The 20,946-nt window shown below is 42.5% G+C and overlaps 1 protein-coding gene across 1 annotated transcript in view; it reads right to left on the bottom strand.

The window, feature by feature from the left end:
• ADCY5 (adenylate cyclase 5) overlaps positions 1–20,946 on the bottom strand; it is a 1,747,191-nt gene that overhangs the window by 607,902 nt on the left and 1,118,343 nt on the right. Inside the window, exons 4-5 of the mRNA XM_069616675.1 lie at positions 17,099–17,210; positions 16,594–16,721 (exon numbers count right to left, since the gene is read on the bottom strand). Of these exons, the coding sequence (XP_069472776.1) occupies positions 16,594–16,721; positions 17,099–17,210 (240 nt within the window). The remainder of the gene's footprint in view (positions 1–16,593; positions 16,722–17,098; positions 17,211–20,946) is intronic.

The raw sequence follows: 20,946 nt of genomic DNA, 5'->3' as shown, positions 1-20,946 counted from the left end.
CCATGCTGCACATTGATGTGTATGCTTCTGGAACCAAATGGGTAGCACATTGCATTTCCCGCCAAGGGATTTGGGAAAGATGCTAAGTGCATGTTAACGCTTGAAGATGACATTATTACAGCAACCTTAAGAACGAAGCGCTACACCCACATTAATGTGCAGTTTGCTCGGGCTACTTGTACATTTTCAAAGAATACAAACATTGATCCACAGCACTTTGAAACACATTGTGTATAGGTCCTATATAAATAAACTATCATAGCACATCAAGGTATACCTCTACTGCAGGAGTCTGCAACCTTTGGCGTTCCAGATGTTGTGGACTTCTACTCCCATCGGGCCTAGCCGGTATAGTCAATGGTAGGGATCATGGGAATTGGAGTCCAAAACATCTGGCGAGCCGCTGGTTGCAGACTCCTGCTCTACTGGAATAAGAATGCATGTTGTGCTACGAGCAACGCAAATTAACAAATGCTCTTAGGAATTTAGCATTCATTATTATACTGTGTGTTTTATTTTTGCTCGAATTGTAATACAAATTTCATTAAAAAACATCAAGGAATTTTTGTGAGAAACTTGAGGAAATGTGTTATCATACCAGAAACGTTAACATCAGTTGTGACACCAGATCAAGAATCGCTAAGTCTATACAACATTGTATAAGACGAGAAGAAACACTGAAGACTTGGTTAAGCCCAGCCGGGAGAGGCAGCAGGTGTGGCTCCGAAAGTTGACAGCTGCAAAGGTTTGTTGTTGGAATCACAAGCCAGGGGAAGGGAGTGATTACCCATGATATCCTTTTTGGCAAAGAACTTCTCTGGAAATACAACCCAAATACCAGGAGAATGGAGTAATTCTTCTGGAGAAGGAACTTTTCTGTTGACTTACGCTTTAATTGTAGTGTAAGGGATAGAAGTAGGTTGTGACACAGGACGGTGGAGTTTGATTTCAATGGACATTGTGACAGATCCTTTGGTATTAGTTTGAGGCAGGGAACCCCCTCTTAGAAGAGGGGGATAGTGAGGGTTTGTGTTCTTAGTAAATAAAAGTATTTGCCAATCAAAATGCCACCCTTGTGTCTGCATCCTTCTTCGACACCCTTACACCGCCCCAGGGAAAGTTCAAACTCCAGAACCATTTCCCATGGAAGGCGATACTCCAGCAAACTAAAATCTATTGCTGTCAACAGATGATAATAACCAACACTGCACTGCCTGGGCCCCAAAGTGTTCACAAGAGGAATTACATATTTTTGATTGGGATTCACATACCAGGGACAAAGAAACAAGGTGTACATGTTGGTTTCCAATGACGGGTTGCCACGCTGGCAACTTGAGTCATCATTTTGTTTCCAAGATATTCTGTTCACCACAGCGTTGGGTAAAGCAGAGGCTTGTTATAAGCTTCATAGCACTTCTGTTATAGACACAGGACAAGTCGACGTAATTACTAAAAATGAGCTGCAGAAACAGCAAAACCGCCCTTAAATGTTTCTGTAAAAGCCTTGTTCTTAACTTTGCGAGTTAGGTGCTTCTTCTTAAATGTGTCAAAAATGTGAATCTTGTGTGTGGAAGACAATGACAGGGGGTTTATGGTCAAGTTAGAAAAGCCCATAATGTGTGGCGTTAGGATAATGTAATTAACCAAGCTAGACTTCTGTCTGTGCTCCAAACTAAACAATCACTTAGGCTTATATTATTCCGAACAGCTTGGTCGTTGGTACTGATTGAGAATCATAAGGGTTTTATGCCTAATTACATTTGATAAACTAGTGGGGTCAGACCGGTTTCAAGGTAAAGAGGTTCTGCAGCTATTGCTGGGGGGCCACCCAGCAGTGGGAGCAAGAATGTGCGCTTGCTCACTGCCAATGCTGACAAGGGAGCACACACAAACCTCTGGCACCATAGCATGCAGTCCCCTTGGACTTTGCTTGATAAGCCTTATATGTTTTCTAATGCTTAGTTATGCCGTTCATGCCTTTCTATGCCATGATCTGCTATATGTGGCTTCAAGATTGTCTGCACCCCTCCAAACCCTGCCCGTTAAGGTCTTTGACCTCTCCCTGCAAGAACATGCTCAGATTGTACGTTTCAACCCACACGCATGGCAACTGGACACCTCTACCAGCAGACATTAAACATCGTAACACTACACCACTACAACCAACTTACGATGGTGCCGGCCAATGCATCCTAGCACCACAGGCACATGAGGCTCTCCTTCGTACACATTGCCCCCATGCTCTCGACATAGAACACCTATAATGACCTGCACGCAGAACACAGGATACTTCCGGTCTGCCTGCATCAATGCAAAAGCAAAGTTATATTGCATTTTTCTTTACTCTCCCGACTAACCTAAATCACCCCTCCATTTCAACTCTGCTAGAGCACCAGGAGACCATGGCGATGACTGCGGTATAAAACCCAGTAACGTAACACATCATAGAGGGTACCTTCTATGGGGATGCATTTCACCCGGGTGTGTCACATGACAGCTTATATATCTATTCCTAAGCATTACCCTAACTCGAATTACAACCCTTATTGTACTCTGGACCCTTACCATAACTGCTAGCTTCATCCTAAACCAGGCAATCACAAGCCCACTATATCCTCCTTAACCCTAAACTTTACCTAGCAGCACTGCATGTTTGGATACTTTTCAGCTGCATTTTCTGACAACTTTTTGCTTGGTGACTTTTTCACTACAGAGGTAGTGCATGTACAGAGGTATTTTCTGTAGTGACATGTAGTGCCTGTTAGATAGCACCGCGAGCACTTGCTTTGACATCCGTGTCTGACAACACAGGTTCGAATCCCGGCAGCACCAAACTCAGCCTTTCATCCTTCGGAGGAGGTCGATAAATGAGCACCACACACCGTGGGTAATAATAAGCAGCACTCACATGCCTGAGGGTTCGCAGCGCTATATAAATGCAAAATGATTATTATTATCATTTTCGCCACAATTTTTTTCATTGGCTAACTTTCTTGGCTACATTCTCACTGGGTAGCCCCAAATAATTGCCAGTAGCTGTACAATTGAGGCTACCAATTAATTGCCTATCATCACCTCTTTGCCCAGTTGTGCAAAGCTTCAGGCATCTCCTGGACCCATCTCGAATCATCTCCCTGTTCAATGACGTGTGCTGACCAGTCAAGCAATGAAACAGAGGAATACAGTGGGCTGCCCCGACAACAGCTCCTCGTCCCACCCCAGGGCACCTTTGTGTTAAATGACTAGGTGTCGGGGCTTCAATTGTGACTTCTTGTTGCCCAAGTAATCCCTGACATGTTCCTCGATAGCCATCCCTGAAAGTAGCCACTGAATTCATTGCTACCTTTTTGCAGCTAAGAATAGCTCTGACACACTGCAAGCTGATCCCATCTCCTAAGCTCGCCCGAAATACTCCTGGACTCTGTAACACAAGTGCTTACATGAACATTTCAGCTCTTCTAGGTGGGCAAACAGCTCAAGTGCAACTCGCCTACCTTGGGGACAGGATGATGTTGTTCATGATGGGTGTGACACACTGGTCTGGGCTAACTCATCGAGCACTGGGAGTTGGTATTAATGGGGACATTTATTATTACAGTGATGTAAACCCAACGCCTCTATCTGATTCATGTTTACAGTATGAAAAGGACCCAAAAAATACACTGCGTGATGATGTAATCACGCAACAATGACGCCACACACGGCTGCCATTTTCAAGCAGGTGACACTGGTTTACATACGAGCGAATGGCACGGCTTTACCGTTTGTTGCTGTTCGCTCGCCAGGAAGGTACACGCTGGATAACAAGTCATATCAAGTAGGTGAGACACAGCGTGGAGGTTGTATTGTGCTTTTTCCTTTTTTTTCTTTTTCTGACACTACCAAACAGACCTTCATGGCTGCGTTGGTGATATCCACGTTTTACTAATAAATAGTCCCCTTTTTCTAAAGAATTTGTTGAAGAGTCCTTCAGAACACCAACAGTTCTGACATATTGCGATTAAGGTAGAAGCCTTTTTGGTTTTAACATATATATATTTTTAAGACTTCACGGTACATACCATTAAGGGGATGTTTTTCCATTGCCTTTCATAACAGATTCTCGTGTGGTGGATAAACATGCGTACAGCGACAGACAGGTATGACCGTACTACTTGATCATTAGTTTCACATACTGTTTTTTTGGCAATGTATATTCAACTTTGGTACCAGCCTTATTGCCTTTATCGTGATAACTAAACTGTGTTGAGTACTAACATCATAACCCTTCTTATCGTGACTTAATTGTGTTTCATCAGATTCTGTGATGGTGACAAAATGGCAGTTCTAGCAGGTATGAGTAGTCAGTTATCAATGTATGTAGATGTACTGCTGTGATTACAATACTATTATTCACATGTGCCATTTACACAGATTTTTGGTGTACTATATATATCATTTTTATTTCTACTTTTTGTATTGCCTGTAGAGATAGCCCTGAGGATGGACTGGTTGTCTGAAATGCATCTGCTTTAGTGTCTGCTTCTTCAGACTCAATGACAACCGCTTTTATAGACCGTCACCAAGATGTTTTTGCTTCACTAATTCTTTTGATTGACCAACAGTTGTGTATATAATTGTCTTCAATGCATCACTAAAAGTATCTAATTGCAGTATCATTTGCCATCAGGGTGATCACCTTTACTGATGAGTTATCTCATCAGCTTGTTCTCTGAATGAAATGCTATATACATCCCCAAATTCATATTCTGTGCTAAGTCAGTGCACTGTGTTGTTGGCATGAACAGGCACACATCATGTGGTGTGCACCCCATGGCTGTGAACAATGCCAACATATTACATCCTCTTTTTATTAACACTTAGGAATCTAAAGAGAAGATGAGTGTGTTTATAGACCGATAGAATTGAAACATCACATGCCAATACTTCTTCAGATGAATCAACAAAGGTGTCCCTTTGACCCGCAACAGGCTGCAGTGTGGCCCTCCCAGGTGCGCCTGATTGCAGTGCAATGTCCAGAGGCTTCATTCATGGTCCTGTGCAGCTCCTTAGGCCATATTATGAAGCAGGCAAAGAAAACACATTTCTTAATCAGACTATCTAGAAGACCTCAGGAAATGAAGTCACCGAAGCATCAACATTTGATCTTTCATAGCAGATCAAGGAAGTTGTCAGCAGTTAACCAGTCAATAAAATAACATTCCGAATGTATGTTGAAGGTATACTTGAATGGCAGCATTCCCAATGATTACATTAACAAGCACCGACAAAGCAATCAGCCAGTGTTTTTTTTTTATAGAGGTTAGGTGTTGTTTATTGATGGTTTGAAGATTGATCGATGAGTGATTATATGGATGGGTTGATGAGCGCAATTGCTCCGACAGATGCTGGATGTCATTGTGTGATAAGTGTATTCATGGGGATGGCAAAAAAGAAGGCCGTGACTGTGTGAAAGTATGAATGGGTGTGATTGAGGGATTTTGTATGTTGCAAGGGTATGGAAGGATGGATGAATGTGACTGAATGGCTGTGATAAGATGGATTACATATAGGTGGACATAGATGTATGGATGTGGTTGCCTGATAGCTAGCAGGGTATGAATCTTTGATTGATGTATGTCACTGCTTTGATTTGTGGATAGGTGAAATAGGATGAATTGGTACTACTGGACGAGGGGAACAAAGCACACACTAGATTAAATTCACAAATCAGTTGCGTCTGATGTGCAATGCACAGTCTTTGATGGTCTTCATGTTTGATTGGGAGCTGGTGCTGACCTGTAGCACCCTCTTCACTCCAGCAGCCATTACTTAAACTGGTCTCCCTCTGGACACAAGGACAGTAGTGTGCTGAAAGCTCTCCATCAGGGTTTAATTGGCAGAGCGAAGTGTGAAGTCAAGAAAAGATGGGGAAGGTTTGAAATAAATTGACACCTGGGCTCAACAATGATGGAGGCATATTTAGTGTCTGAAGATCTTGAGGTGACACCTCCATTATAACTGATTGTAAGTCAGGGGCGCCTGTTGATTTTTTAATTTGAGATGCGTTAATATTTCACAATGCGCGACAGAGTGAAGCGAGGGAGCCTGATACAAATAAGGGGTGTTCAAGTATATAAAATCCCCCACCCAAGAAATTCTTTAAATAATTAGTTGAAGTGGTGCTTTTTGCAGCACACATTTTGAGGAACAGATAATTAAAAAGTAAAACAACAATGTGCAATAGGCTCTGTGGGGTAACACGAAAAAATACAAAAACTGGATCCCAGTTAACCAACAATACACAGGACCATTATGCAATGTTTTCATGCTGCCTGTGCCCAAATATATGTCCGCATTGCTATTTCAAAACTCTTCTGTGTTGGTGCCCACAGTATACGCGAGCATGCTACTATAAGTACAATTCTTGGGCACATGTGAGTGTGGGTCCCAATCCCTCCACCGACTATAAGTGTGTACAGATATAAGTATGGGTCCTCAAAGCCAACCAGTTTGGGCCTTGACATCCACTCCCAAACAAAACACATGCACGCCTCTTAGACACAGATGTGCACACACATACACCTTTCATTCTTTTTTTTAATGTAGTCTTTCCATGGTGTCCTTGTTTGGTTGTTCCCTCCAGTCTTGACTCCTCTCCGGGGCACCAGAGAGCTGGCAGGACTTGGAAAGCACAGGTGAGGGGAATTATAAAAATGAGCATGGTGTGGGTGGCATTAAACTACAGATATAATTGCCAGTGGGGGGTTAATTCTAGTGGGGCGATAGGTTCAGTGGGATGGTAGCGTTCTGTTAAAAACAGATGTTTGGCAAGATGCTCGTGTTCACAGCATTGACCTCATCCTGTAAAATGAGATTTACTACATCTCAAATAACAAAAAAGCAAACCCATCCAGAACTTCCCTCGAGTTCACAGACACCATCTGCATCACCTCTCTGTGCATAAATATTTAACTCCCTTTACCATTCACTTGACTGCCCATTCTACAAAGTGCGCTCTGGAGGAGGCTTTAGAAATTGGGAATACCTCAGTTTCCCAAGAGCTCGATTTATGACCAGACCCATAACAGGGCAAGCATCAGAGTCACAAGCATTCTCTGGGCCAGAGCTATAACAGTCATCATCCAAGTGAAACAAATTCTCTGGTGCATTCACCGGAAGGATCATTTCATTTGAGTGTGCCTGTAGTATTTGTATCGTTCTGGTATTATGGTCAGAATACTTTGCCTGAAGTCGAATCATCAAATAAAATAAACATAGGAAAGGGTCTTAACAATAAAAAACACTTTTACTACATCTGTTCCATCACTTAAACCACCCTTCTGCTCCCACATGCCCCTTCCAACGCGTGGCTTGTCTCCTTCTGTCACCCCTTGCATCTCCTACATCCCTTCAAACATGTGAGCCGGGTGCTGCCCTGTCCTGCACTCCTTCAAACATTTGCCACTTTCTTCCCCTCCCTTACACCCCATCCATCACTTATTTTGAACGTCCCCCTCTTTTGCACCCCTTGTAACACTTGTCTACCCTCCACCTCCTAAATCCCTTTCAACACTTGCTTCCCATTACGGACACCCTCCTAACATGTCTTCCCACATTGCCCTTTTTAACACCCCTTAAAGACCACGCCCCCGCTCACACATTCCCAAAACTAAGCAATACCATTCTCTGTCTCCCAATTTTGCACACAGCAGTGTCAATCTGTTCATTGTCCAGCCCTTTAAGGACTGTGCATTTGAGTTACTATGCTAGTGAGTAATGATATCAATCCACTAATATGGCTGTGAAAGGTCACCTAGGCACTCCATGGCATCAGAGAGCAATACTTCACGAGCTGGATCTTCCGAAAATATGACATTTCAGGGTTAGCATTTGATATCACACAGGGGGTGCATTATTATGACTAGTTCACCAAAAGAACCTCACTCGTTTTACACCCTTTGACAATTCCTTATTACCCCTTTAAGAGCCCTATGGATGCCCACAAATCAGGCTCCTTAGCCCTTAGGAAGTGCATGTGTGATCATGACATGTACCTACATGTCCTAATTTGAGGGGAGAGGGCAGGACATTCTGTACCCTTCCCCAAATTCTCACCACAAGTCCCAGAGACTGCCAAAGTGACATTGTTTCTTGCCCTTCACTTCAGTGGTCCCCAAAGTGGAGCATTCACTTAAAGGTTTTGTGGGGTGGAAATACAGCTCCAGAGTGATAGTGCTAGGCCATGCTAGGCCCCTATTGTGAGAGTGAAGCTGGCTGATGTTGAGGTTTATTGGAAAATGCAGGCCAGTTCAAAACATTGTTTTCCGGCATAAGGCCTACTGAAGGAACAAAAATGGGCCTATTTCAACTCTACCAAAATGGACAGCTGCTCAAGTGAAGGTAAATTTGCCTGAAAACTTAAAATTACTGAATGTGCCCGGTTCATGGAAAAATAAGACACATGCAGCTGGAAATGCTGTTTTCCTAAAATATGAAAAGTTACAATTTCAAGTTAAAGAGACAGATAGCAGCATGTGACATTGACTTGTATGCAGCATATGACAGTGATCCAGAAATCCAAAGTGAAGTCAATCATTTTGCATTTGTTACTAATAAAAATACTTATTTTAATTGTATAAAATGACAGCATGTAAAATGAAAGGCCTATTTCACTTTTGTAGAAGTGAACACTGGGGCATATGTGTGAATAAGTCTAATAATTAATGTATCTCTGTTCTAATATAGTAAAACAGAAATATTGTATTTATGAACAGCAAGCCTAGATGCAATCCACAATGTCATGTGTAAACACATCTTGTCGATGTAAAAAGCTGTACTTTCATAATTATAGATGTAGCTTGTGCCTTTCCACTGAAATGAAACTGTGACCTTAAGACCTTTGGCTGAGGCCCTCTAGGAGTAAAGGGCCTGGGTATCAGTTTAAATCCTAAGAAATACAGAGAATTAGATCATAATTGTGGTAGTTGAAGATTAAACAGCCAGTAGAAATGACCTTAGGGTCAGGTCTCCCCATTAACTGTGCATTACCTTCAAACAAAGAACTTTGAAGACACAGAGGGCAGGGTGGAATAACATGAGCCAGGCAGATGTACTGTCATGTGACAGAGGGAAATGAAACGTAAGAAAAAAAGAGGGCTAGGTATGAAACTACAACCTCCCATGTGATGCATTGCCATATGTTTAACATTGGGAGACCTTTTCTTTAATAATAAGAGAATTGTGCATCCCAGTGAGCTCATCCAGGACTCATATCAAAGGGCTTAAAAAGCCTAGTTTTGTGTAAATATTAATCATGTGTGATGTATAGAATTTGTGTTAGGAAGAAAACCATGATTCTGGCCTTCTCCTAATTTGCGGGGAAATGGAAAGTTGGTGAGGTGATGACTGTGAAATTAATGTTTGAAGTTCTAAGTGTCAGACTTTGAACTATTTCGGCTCAGTAGCAAATTGAAAAAAATGATAGCTCCTCCCAGGACAGGAAGGGTGTGCCGAAATAAAATTAGTATTTCTTGATTCACCATAATATGTAGAATTCAAAAATATATATGTTCATGCAGTTGTCTAAAAAATAAAGATAGTTGCGATGTAGTGAGAAATGTAAACCTACCTGTCATTTTGAAATGATGTAGTTTCCTCCTCCCCTCAGCCTCGATCATCCCTATCAGCAGGTAGTGGGTGTAAATGGTGGGGGGGGGAGGAGAGAGCTAGCCAATCCGTATTGTGGGAATTATTATAATATGTGAGCTTCATCAACCCTATAAGAGATCAGTTTTCAATAAGAGGGACTTTTTCCACTCTATTCTGGATATAGTCTACTTCTGGATTCTTGCAAGGAACAACTAGCAGAGAGGCAAGGAGAATTACCAAGGCCATCAGGGGCCTTGCCAGGAGAAAAGATTTTTACCTGGAAAGGCCTTATACCTTGCATAGGAGACAGGGACGGGGAAATCTAGAAGCACGCTGGGCTTGCAATTTGAGCAGGCAGAGGAGGACTGGGTGCTGGGGACTATCCTTGACCGAAGCCTTTCACCAGATTTGTGCTGCCCTCAGATGAGCCCTGCTGTTTTCCTGGTTGCCCAAGGCCTCCCATGAAAGTAGATTAATCCAAATGCCAACAAAAGTGTGGGGTGAATCTGCCAGCCTTAATCCCCTTCTTGCATACCCTTTGCACATTTTATTAAATATAACTCAAATTAATTCCCCCATAGAAAACCACCCGATCCATTTAAATTGAATTGTGTTGGGAACTGCCTCCTTAATCCTTTCCACTAAATTGTAGGGGAGGGGTGAAACTGTGTAGACCCTTAGCACATTTAATGAAAGTTAAATCAATTAGTTTGCATATAAATATATCATAGGATGAGTGTTGTTAGAGTTCGAAACTAACAAAGTTCATGCCCAGTGTGTTAGAGCCGGTATAGACAGGAAGTACTTGGGTGACTATTTTTCTGAAACCCCAGACTTCTGCACAGAAGGGGATGTCCTTAATCCCAAAAAGAAGTAACCTAAAAACTCGGCCTTATAAGTGAATGTAGAGTGTGTAAAACGAATGTTCCCATTCATTTCAAACAAGAATCCCAAAGCATTGCATTTCCCTTGTATGTTATGTTAAATGTATTTGTACCGCGCACCATCACCACCGGAAGTGGTCCCCAAGCACTTATGAGTGGTGCAAAATGAAATTTCCCATTTTTTCTCAAACCAGAATCCACAAAGCATTGCATTTCATTTTAATGTCTGTTGAAAAATGATTTTTCCCAGAGAGTTCATTCCCAAACCTTGCCTTTCTAATAAAAAGCCAACTCGATTTTCCCATTGCACACCCACTCCCTGTACCTTCCATTCACACAAAAAGGGTGATATCTACTTGATGCCTGGAGGGAGGGATTTTCTGGGAGAAAAGAGCATTGTAACAAACTAAGCAATCACGGTGCGTTTTACATTTTTCATTGGGTTCAATTGTAAGAAATTCGATGTAAAGTGATGACTGCTGTCAGGAGCGCATGGTGGCACTAGTAAGACAGACACAAGTGACCACAGTTCAAGGGTGTTCATTGAACTTTCACAAAGGTGTGATAAACGCCTATCTAAACCTAAATCTACGGATGGGAGCAATCTACTACTATCAAATCATAATAATACAGTCCTAGTGGAGTCTTGTCAAATAAAAAGGGCTATACTAAAAGAAATATTGCCAATACTTCCCACTAATTTACAAATAATGTGGGGTAATGTTCATGAAAAAGCAAGAAGTATTCACAAATGACATGTCAGGATGCTCGAGCCATTGTCCTACCCTGCCCACGTTTTAAGCACGGGGCACAGCGAGGTACTTCAGCAAAGCACACACTATGGCTTCTGCTGCACAAAACTACAGTTACATTTTCCACAAGTCCGGGCCTTCAGTGTCCAGGCCTCTTTAGCTCTTGCAAGTATCTTGACTCAAATAAAACAACTGTTCTTTTCCTTGCAGTGGTATCCACTGGTAGGGTGTTCACCCTGGATCTCCTTCTTCCAGGCTCAGATTCCTTTCACAGACCCCTTTCACAGCAATATCATAGAATTCTTTCTCGGGTGACTCACGGTTCACCCTGGATCCCCCTCAGCCGGGCTCAGATCATTTTCGGACCAAGAGTGTGCTTGCGTGCTCCATCTTTTATCCATGTGGGGAAGTGTATTGGAAGTCAGGTGTGTGTAATGATCCGCAATTGCCTGATCTTGCCTGGCCGTGGTGTTTGGACAGGTCAGGTATACGGCTCTGGTGTTAGTCCATTGTCGCTGACTGTGGGCTGTCCATGAGAAGTGTTCATGTCTGGAAAGGGGAGGTTGATTTTCTAGGTATCCTACCTAGATGGGTGTGGAAAAGGGGTTATGAGGAAGGGGATACCGTGTCTCACCCTTCAGTTTCCCACTTCAGCCCCCCCCCCGAAGTCCCCTCATCCAGGTGATCCTCCTGCACTGGTCCACCCCCAGGAACTAGATACAAATGCGATGGCTGTGTCCTGGTCAGCTGGATGACAGATGCCTGGGGACTAGCGGGTGAGACACCGTCAGTTTTCTAACATACTCTTGCCCTAGGCGATGTAGCTGCATCTTTTTTCATAGGGGAACCAAGAAAGGAAATATACGTTCCCTTGGTCTTTACCTTTTCAGTGCTCCACAGTGAAACAGTAGGGCTGCAGGTCTAAGATCCATAGCATGACTTGAGGGTTAGAGTCTTTTTATTGGCTAATCCAAACTAGTGGAGAATTGTCCATGATGAGCATGGACTTTCTACCTAAGAGGTAGTAACGGAGATGGATAATGACCCACTTGATGGCAAGGGCCTCTAATTCCAGCACAGAGTATTCATTTTCACATGGGAAGAGTTTGCAACTTGCAAACAGAATGGGATGTTCCCAGTCCATCGCACATTTGTGATAAGACTGCTCCTAGCTCTGTACGGGTGACATCTTTTTGCAACACAAATTCTTTTGAGAAGTCTACCACTTTTAGGATTGGGTTCTGGCACATGGTTTGTTTAAGGTTGTTGTAACATATATCATCTTCATCAGTCCAGTGAATTTTCTGGGGTTTGGTCTTCTTCAGTCTGTCTGTCAACCTAGTTGTCCTATCCGAGAAGTTTGGAATAAACCTACAGTAATAACCGATGAACCCTACACAATGCTCAAAGATCTCTTTTAGTTTTAGGTGTAGAGGTACCTAGAACAGCTTTCACTTTCTCATGTTGGGGTTGTACACTACCATTTCCTACAAAGAAGCCAAGGTATTTTATGGCAGATTTGGCCAGTCTGCATTTGGATGGATTGGCAGTTAGTCCAGCTTCTCTGAGAGCTCTCATAATGGTAAATAGATGGTCTTCCCACGTTTTACTATAAATGACGATATCGTCAATATAAGCTCCATAGAAATCATAGTAGGGTTGTAATATTTTGTCCATGAGCCTTTGGAAAGTGGCTGGAGCCCTATTTAAGCCAAGAGGGAGGACTTTGAACTGGAATAGTCCTAGGGGTGTCAGAAAAGCAGTTTTTTTCCCTATCGGGTCCATACAATGGGACCTGCCAGTACCCTTTTGTTAAGTCTAGGATTGATAGAAAGGTGGCTTTTCCAAGTTTATCAATTAGGTAATCGATGAATGGCATGGGATACACATAGAAATCGGAAATGGCATTGACTTGGCAGAAATCTATACAAAACCTCCTGGAATGGTCAGGTTTGGTGACCAATGTGATAGGAGAGGACCATGGGCTTGAAGAAGGTTCGATAATGTTCGCCGATAAGATTTTATTCACTTCCTCAATCACTATCTGTTTGCGGGCTTCCGGAAGCCTATATGGTTTAAAATTAACTACTTTTCCCTTAGGTGTTCTAATGTAGTGATATATGCCTTTCATTCTTCCTGGTTTCTCAGAGAATATATTGGGGAAAGAGACAATGAAATCTTTTAAATCTTCTTGTTGTTCATTAGATAGATTAGTCCGTTGTCGCTCACGGTGGGCTGTCCGTCAGAATGTGTTTGTGTTGGGAAAGGGGGTGGGGGTTTGATTTCCTAGATAACCTACCTGGTAGGATGGGAAAAAGGTGTTCTAAGGAAGGGGATACGGTGCCTCACCCTTCAGTGTCCCACTTCCACTCCCCAAAGACCCCTCATCCAGGTGATCCTCTCGCACTGATCCACCCCCAGGAACTGGATGCAAAAGCAATGGGCGTGTCCTGGCCGCCTGGATGACCGATCCACAGGGACCAGCGGGTGAGACAACTTCAGGTTTCTCACACTGCTCATCTCTAAATTTTACCTGTGTGTTGTAGTAACTGAAAGTCCATTAGAAATATAGATTAGTCAATTGGTGGAAGTAATTTGAAATTGTGATATTGTGTAGTGCCACGGCGGTGATGGCTGATGCTTTTGTGACTGTTCTATTATTCTTTGTAAAAACTTAAATAAATATATATTCTTACTATACACTGGCCTGGTTCCTAGCTTATTAGTGGTAAAGAGGGTATTTGCTGAATGGTACTATATAGGTTGGAGGCCTCACTTAAGTTATAGCAGCAAGGCACTTTGTTGTGAACCACCTTGCTTGGGGGCGGGGGGTGAGGAACTCCCTGAGTTGAGAGTAGCCATCCAATAAATTATGACGGTTAAGCTTCCGGTTCTCTCTTTTGGCTTTATGCATTCAAAGTGTCACAAACAATTATTTGCCCTTCTTCCTACCTGACATTACACTTTATGCACTAACACATCATTTTCTTGGAATTAGAGTAATTACCGTTAAACAACTCAATAAAACATGAAATATCCCTGTTTATTAAGCTGCACATAGGGATCTTGCCCACCGCAAGCCTTTGTACCAATGGAATAACAATGTACCTGCTATGTGTCTGTAGTGTGGTAACATGAATGAGAACATGGTCCACTTTTTGATGATATGCTCAGTAACAACGCCAGCGAGACAACGATAGTGAAAGCCACTATTTTTGGCTCTAGGAAGCCGGGTACAGGACAAGGCCATGATAGTCTGTCTTAATTCCAGTGACGTGCTTGCAGCGTATGCCACTTCTAAATACCTCACATGGGCTTGGAAATGAAAAGCGGAATAAATACTGTTGCACCGACAATGAGGTTGTGTTATATGTTTTATGAGACGGTTTTATAGTATCGTTTTATCTAGTTGTAAAGTCAATATTCATACTCTTTACGTGTATTGTGGCAAATGTTGCTTTTATGACATTTTCTGGGGAAATAAAGCGTTATGAAATTAATATAATTATTGTTCACTCCTTTCATGCCACTGACTATAATACGTATTGGGTTTAATGGACATTATAGTATAATAATCATGTCTATGAAGTCAATTAAAAAAAACTTTTTGAATGATTCACAGTTAAAGAGACCACCCAAGTCCAGCTTATGCGCAAATAGAACTGAAAATGGAATGATTTGTAAGTGGGAAATATCCCTAGAAGATTCACACATTAAACCCATTGTGGTGAGTGACATAACATAGTAGGGATAATGAGTGCATAAGAAAAGCACCAGTAGAAAGAGCTGTTTCCAATACTGCTGGTCGATGGTGTGCAACACTGGCCCTCGGGCAGTAAGACCTTTTGGGTTTTCATGGTAAGCCCTGTATATGTAAATTATTTCCCTTGTGGATGCACTGGCAGCAAATTTATCTCATGAATATTAATGCTGGCTATCTTGAAAACCTGACGTGTATGCGGCCCATGTGGACTGAGTTGTACATCCCCCACCTATGGGGGTATGCTGATTCCGGGAGCGCATGCAGAGGTCAGAACCCCTTCTTGCTTGCCCTCCTTGTGGGAAGATGGGAGATATTTTGAAGCTTGGCAAGGTAAACATTTCAGTGGTCAGACAGAGAGGTGTTGGCGACCAAATAGCATACATTGCCTACCAGTTTTTATTGTTGGCTAATGGTTTTATAGTCTTCTGGAGTCTTAGATTCATGTTATTCCTGCTGTATGAAGGATCTAAGTCTCTCACATGTCTTCTCTTGTTTAATCTCTGGCCCAATTATCAATCTTTTCAGAAGTATGAGATATACATATTTTTCTTTTTTTATTGTTTTTTTTAATTGTTGTTGGCAATAAAGCCTTTAAACGATTTATCAAGAAAAACGAAAACATAAAATTCAGTATATATATATATAAAAGCACAGTCATAGATCATCAAAACACAGACTACTACATTAATCATATAAAAGAGAAAACCAAATACATAATATCAGTCTATCATTTAGAGATTAAAAGTTCATACAACCCGCTATTTAAAAGATGTTAGTTTATACAACATCAATTAACACTTCATTCAATGCCAGGCTATTGATATCATTTATTTTTATTTCATATGTATTTTAGCTATTTTATTCTGTTATTGCCCTGGTGTTTTACTTCCTGAATTTTATATTTTAAGCACATTGCTTTTATTCGTCGCTGCGTTTTATGAACAAGAGTTCGAATAAACAGCCGATTGCTTGATATTAAAGTTTCAAACAGTAATCTTTAGGGTAGAATGTTTCGAGTTATGCAGCCATTTTGGGGTACAAGAAATTACATTTGTCACAAAATTGGAACATAAATCAGTCACATTTTTGGCAAAAGCCCGTTGGCACGCTCTATGGGACTTCCAGGGCCACATGGTTGATACTTTTGCCTTCATGCGAAAATTCCTAAATAATGAAAGAATGGCTGCTAATAATGCAGTCTGTAAGAAGTGGCTTTGGGATTCCAAGACCTCAGAGTTTATGAGATGCTTGTATGACTTTGTAGAGACGTATGATGAGGTGGCGGGATGAGTGGAGAATGGATCCTATACACACGCCCAATTACCAATTAACAGACAATGCAGATGCCATGGAACCCTGGCTAGTTATTTTTCACCCTCTTCCCAGAAGATTCATCAATTTCTTCAAGGAACAGCCTCTACTGTGGTTTCATAGGTGGGAGGAGATGTGCTAAACCAAAAGGAAAGGCGCAGGTTGACAAGGATCAGCTCATCCAAAAGTTCTGTGGTGTCTAGAAACTTAATGACATGTCATTACATAACAATCCTGGAAACGAGTAACTTACGAGATCGCCTCGATCATGTCCATTCCCATCTCCACGCAGCAGTGGGCGTGGTCCGCTCGCGCCTCGGGCAGCCCAGACACGCAGTAGTAACAGTCGCCCAGAATTTTTATCCGTAAACAGTGATTCTCCTATGAAAAAAAATGTTTTTTTTTAAACAATGAGCTTTCACGTCATAGTCGATTGCCTTTTAGTGAAATGAAAGCCACAGGGTTCATGCAGTCATGGAGGGAGAGAAATAAAGTGAAGAAAAAGAGACAGAAGGTGAGAGGGAGAGAGAAAACAGAGGGAGAGAGAGAAAATAGTGAGAAAGAGAAAGACAAAACAGAACAATGATAGCGAGAAAGAGCGTGAGAAAGAGAACAAGGAAAAGAGCTAGAGAGAGTGAGAGGGGCAGATACAGAATGATAGCGAGTGAGACACGGATATAGATAGAGAGAGGTGGATGGACAGGGATAGAGAGAGACAGGGGGTGGGGGGCATGCCTAACAGAACAAAGAACACTTACCGCTGCAAGTTTATCAAATCTGGCAAAGAGCTCGTTCAAGGTCATGACCAGCTCCTGAGCTGTGCACTGCGAGGCCAGGCTGGTGAAACCTTCAATGTCAGCAAAGAGGATACTGTGGAGGAAAGAGAAGACACGCCCATCAGGGAAGGTAACCAGAGCAACGTGTAACCCACGTGTAACCCAGCCACAGTTACATCAATAGTATCACTGCATTAACAAGGACATGCAGGAAATCCACTTCCCTGTGCCTGGCCGTATGTATGTCCTTACTGGTCTGACATCGAGCTCTGCTCTGGAATGCATGTTATCCGCGTGCTACCCCGGCACATGTCCACCTCACAAGAAAGCAAACTGCTGGACCATTTAGCAGTACTGTAATGTGTAACTATACTCTGTTGCAATACCGTACTACTGTGTGGTTGTATATTCTAGGCCACCAATGTCATCTGCAAAAGCGCATGCCAGGGTTAAATCATGCAACTAAAAAGAGCCCAGTGTGTGATCCCTGCGAGGTGCAGGTAGTGCATGAACTAGCTGCACTACTTTGAGGAGAGCCTGGGTTGCATGCCCTGGTCTGTTCATAATGGCGGTCAGTTTCATAAAAGATGACTGAAAGAGAAAGCCTAGTTACTTTTGCTTGTCTTATATAAATGTGAGCATGTGCCACACTTAGAATTGAGAACATTAGCCCGCGCCGTAGCTTGATTGGATTGTGAAGGTTAGCGAGTGCCACACTTAGACGGTATTATGTAGCTCAGCAAGTGCTACACTTAGACAGAATTGTGAATGCTTGCATGTTAAATGTCATATAACCCACTACCCAACACAAGCTCAAACTCTCTGCATACTTATCTCACTCAAAAAACTCACACAACCATCACTCGCACAACAAGCTGCACGCACTTCACCACACTGCAACAACACATAAGCCACACCAACAGCACACGCGGACTGACACCGAACCAATCCTCACACCAAAGCTCAGCCCCTGGTGTCTACTCAGTTGAAGCTGCCAACAGTGCACCACTCCTCTCACTATCCTACTCCCTCTTCATCTTACTAACCCATCCCTCCTTCTCGTTTACAGATCCGCCAAAGCGCCTGGGGGCTCATTCCGTTGGTGACGGTGCGCTATATAAGTACCTTTAACATAACATAACATAAACCGTGCATTAAACCCACTTTTTCTGTACTTTGAGGTTGTGCACGCTATAACAGTACTACACTGTTCGACTGTACAAGCTATTATTTTACTGTACTGTTTTCCGTATTTTCTATGATTGTACTGTCGACTGTATCCACAGCATCCTCAATACTTCAGGGTGTCCTTGGATTTGATAATGTATGTTTTTAATGTAGTGTGTGGTTGTAGCCTACAAGGTTGTTCTCTGCCACTGTATACACAATGGCCTTACTGTACTAAGCGACCTTCCAACAGTCCTGAAATATGTGTTTGCTCTCCACCAGAACTGTACTGCACACATTTAAAGCAATTTTCTCACAGTAGAACGATGTTGAAATATGCCTGGATAATGTTACAATGCAATTTAACACAACAATGTGCAGTTTAACTTGAGTGCCACAGGAAAACACTTGCATGAACCCCCATCTGAAGCATTGTTTAGCGCGCTCCGCTAATGCCAACACTAAACGAGCAACTAATACTCTCATCTCATAGATCCTAGACTTAGCATCTTTACCTGCAATAAAAGCAATCCATCTTTTGCTCAGGCAATTAGGGCACTCTTAAATGCTTTTAATGCCAGTGTGAGGACAGTCGCGCCTCATCTTGCAGCCCTTCAAGTAGTTGACACGTGTTGTACTGTGAGTAGGCAATTTCCCTCTGATCAAAAGTGCACTCGCCCAAGTGTAATAGGTAGCTCAAGGGTCTGCAACCTTTGGTCCTCCAGTTTCTGCAGTACAGCTCCCATTGACCCAGCCAGCAAAGTCAATGGTGAGGGACTAGGGGAGTTGTAGTACAGAACATCTGGAGTGTCACAGGTTGCAGACCCTGGAGTCGGCTGGTATGTGAAATCAGCTATAGTGCTGAGGTCCAGGTGAATCTTTTCAATCTGCTATTTCTGATCAGTTATCCTATGTAATGACTCCAAATTCCACTGAAAAAATAGCATGTAAAGTGGTCTCATATAGTGCCCTTTTGCCAACAATGTTGGCCTTGCTGAGCATGGCTCTGTAAGAAAGGATGGCTGGGTGCGTTAGTCTGATATCAGGAAGGCAGATGCACAAACCATTGGTGTTGATGCACCCAGGTCAGAAATAACCGTTACCTGTGTATCGATCTGAAAATCTCTTTGTTGTTTGTGGTTGGTACCAACTGTGAAGGTTAGCCATATGGGCAGCCCCCGGATTGCAAAGATTGACAGCATGGATGTTGATAGAAGATGGCTAGGGTCTGAAGGTGTTCAGTCAAAGGGTTGAATACATTGTTTCGAATTACAATAGTTTCAAAACCAAAGGACCGAAAAAAAGGTTGAATGCCTTTTTTTAAATGTATTTTTATTTTTTGGCTTCCGCATAGGAAAAAAAGTGGTTTTTACACCAAAAACTGGGGATTGGGGGGGACCCCCCCCCCAAAAAAAAAACATTAGACCTTTTTTTTCCGGTCCTTTTGACTCGAAACTATTGCATTTGAATCAATTGCAGTCGTCCCTTTCACCTACAACCGGTCTGAATCATAAATACAGTAGACCTTGTGGTTGTCTGAAGGAGTGTGGACGGTGCAAGGATACACAATTTTAGTAAGGATGAGTTACTTGTGGGATGAGGGGGCGGAGAGGGATGAAGGCGGGGGGAGAAATGGTGTTGTTGCTTCCTGGCTCTTGGCTCTAGATTTCTACGAGATTAAGGTGCCGACCATTGTCACGCAGCAGAGGTCCCATGAATCACATTAGGGTCCTACAGATGGTAGTGCCAAGAGTTTTGAAAATTGCTTGTCATAAATTATGCCCGCATTCCTAGTGCAAAGTTTTAGTCGGTTGTTATTATTTTTGAATTCTTTCAAAGTGGTTGGTAAAAAGCCAAGTCTTGAGTCATTTCCCGAAAGTCAAGTGGTTCGCTTCCAGGCAGAGAGGTTTGGGTAGGATGTTCCACAGTTTTGTGGCCAGAACTCAAAAAGTGAGTCCTCCTTTCCTTTTCTTGTTGAAGTTGGGGACTAGTATTAGTGCAGCAGTGCTGGACCTAAGTGTTCTGGAAGGAGTGTATTGTTTAAACTTCAAATCGCTTCATTCTGAGAAGTAGTCTTGCCACTGCATTTAGAAATCTTAGAAGTTTCCTCATTAGGTAATCTGGGAGTCAGATATAGAGGCTGTTTGTATAGTCTAGTTTGGATTTTATTAGAGAAATTAGGGTCATGGCCCTGTGGGTGAATGCCAAGTAAGACAAAATACGGCAATGCATTCACACCTGGGAGGAACAGCTTCTGACGATGGCTTTGACCTGTGGATCAAGAGTGAGGGTGTTGTCTATGGTTGTTCCAAGAATTCTTTCTGTGGTTGAGGGGTTTGGGCAAGGGTCCATCTCGTCAGGCCAAGAGATTGTGGTGGACTTAGAACCTGTAGTATTACAGAGCATTTGTTTTGTTTTGTTAGGGTTGGGTTTTAGTCTGTTTTCTGTCATCCATGCGTCCACCTCTGCAAGGAAGTTGTTAATGTTTGTGGTGTTTGTTGATGAGGGGCACACTAATTAGTAGATTTGTGTGCCATCCACATAGTTGTAGCAGGAGATACCAGATTTATTGATGATGTCTAGAAGGACTGTCATGTAGGTGCTGAAAAGTAAAGGTGACAGTGTGGATCCTTGGGGTACTCTGCAGGTAAGTGGGCAAGGCT

This window comes from Ambystoma mexicanum, chromosome 9 (genome assembly GCF_040938575.1).
Source record: "Ambystoma mexicanum isolate Mex_15411 chromosome 9, UKY_AmexF1_1, whole genome shotgun sequence".
NCBI lineage: Eukaryota > Metazoa > Chordata > Amphibia > Caudata > Ambystomatidae > Ambystoma > Ambystoma mexicanum.
The sequence above is the reverse complement of the archived record's forward strand: the minus strand, read 5'-3'. Positions and strand labels throughout refer to the sequence as shown.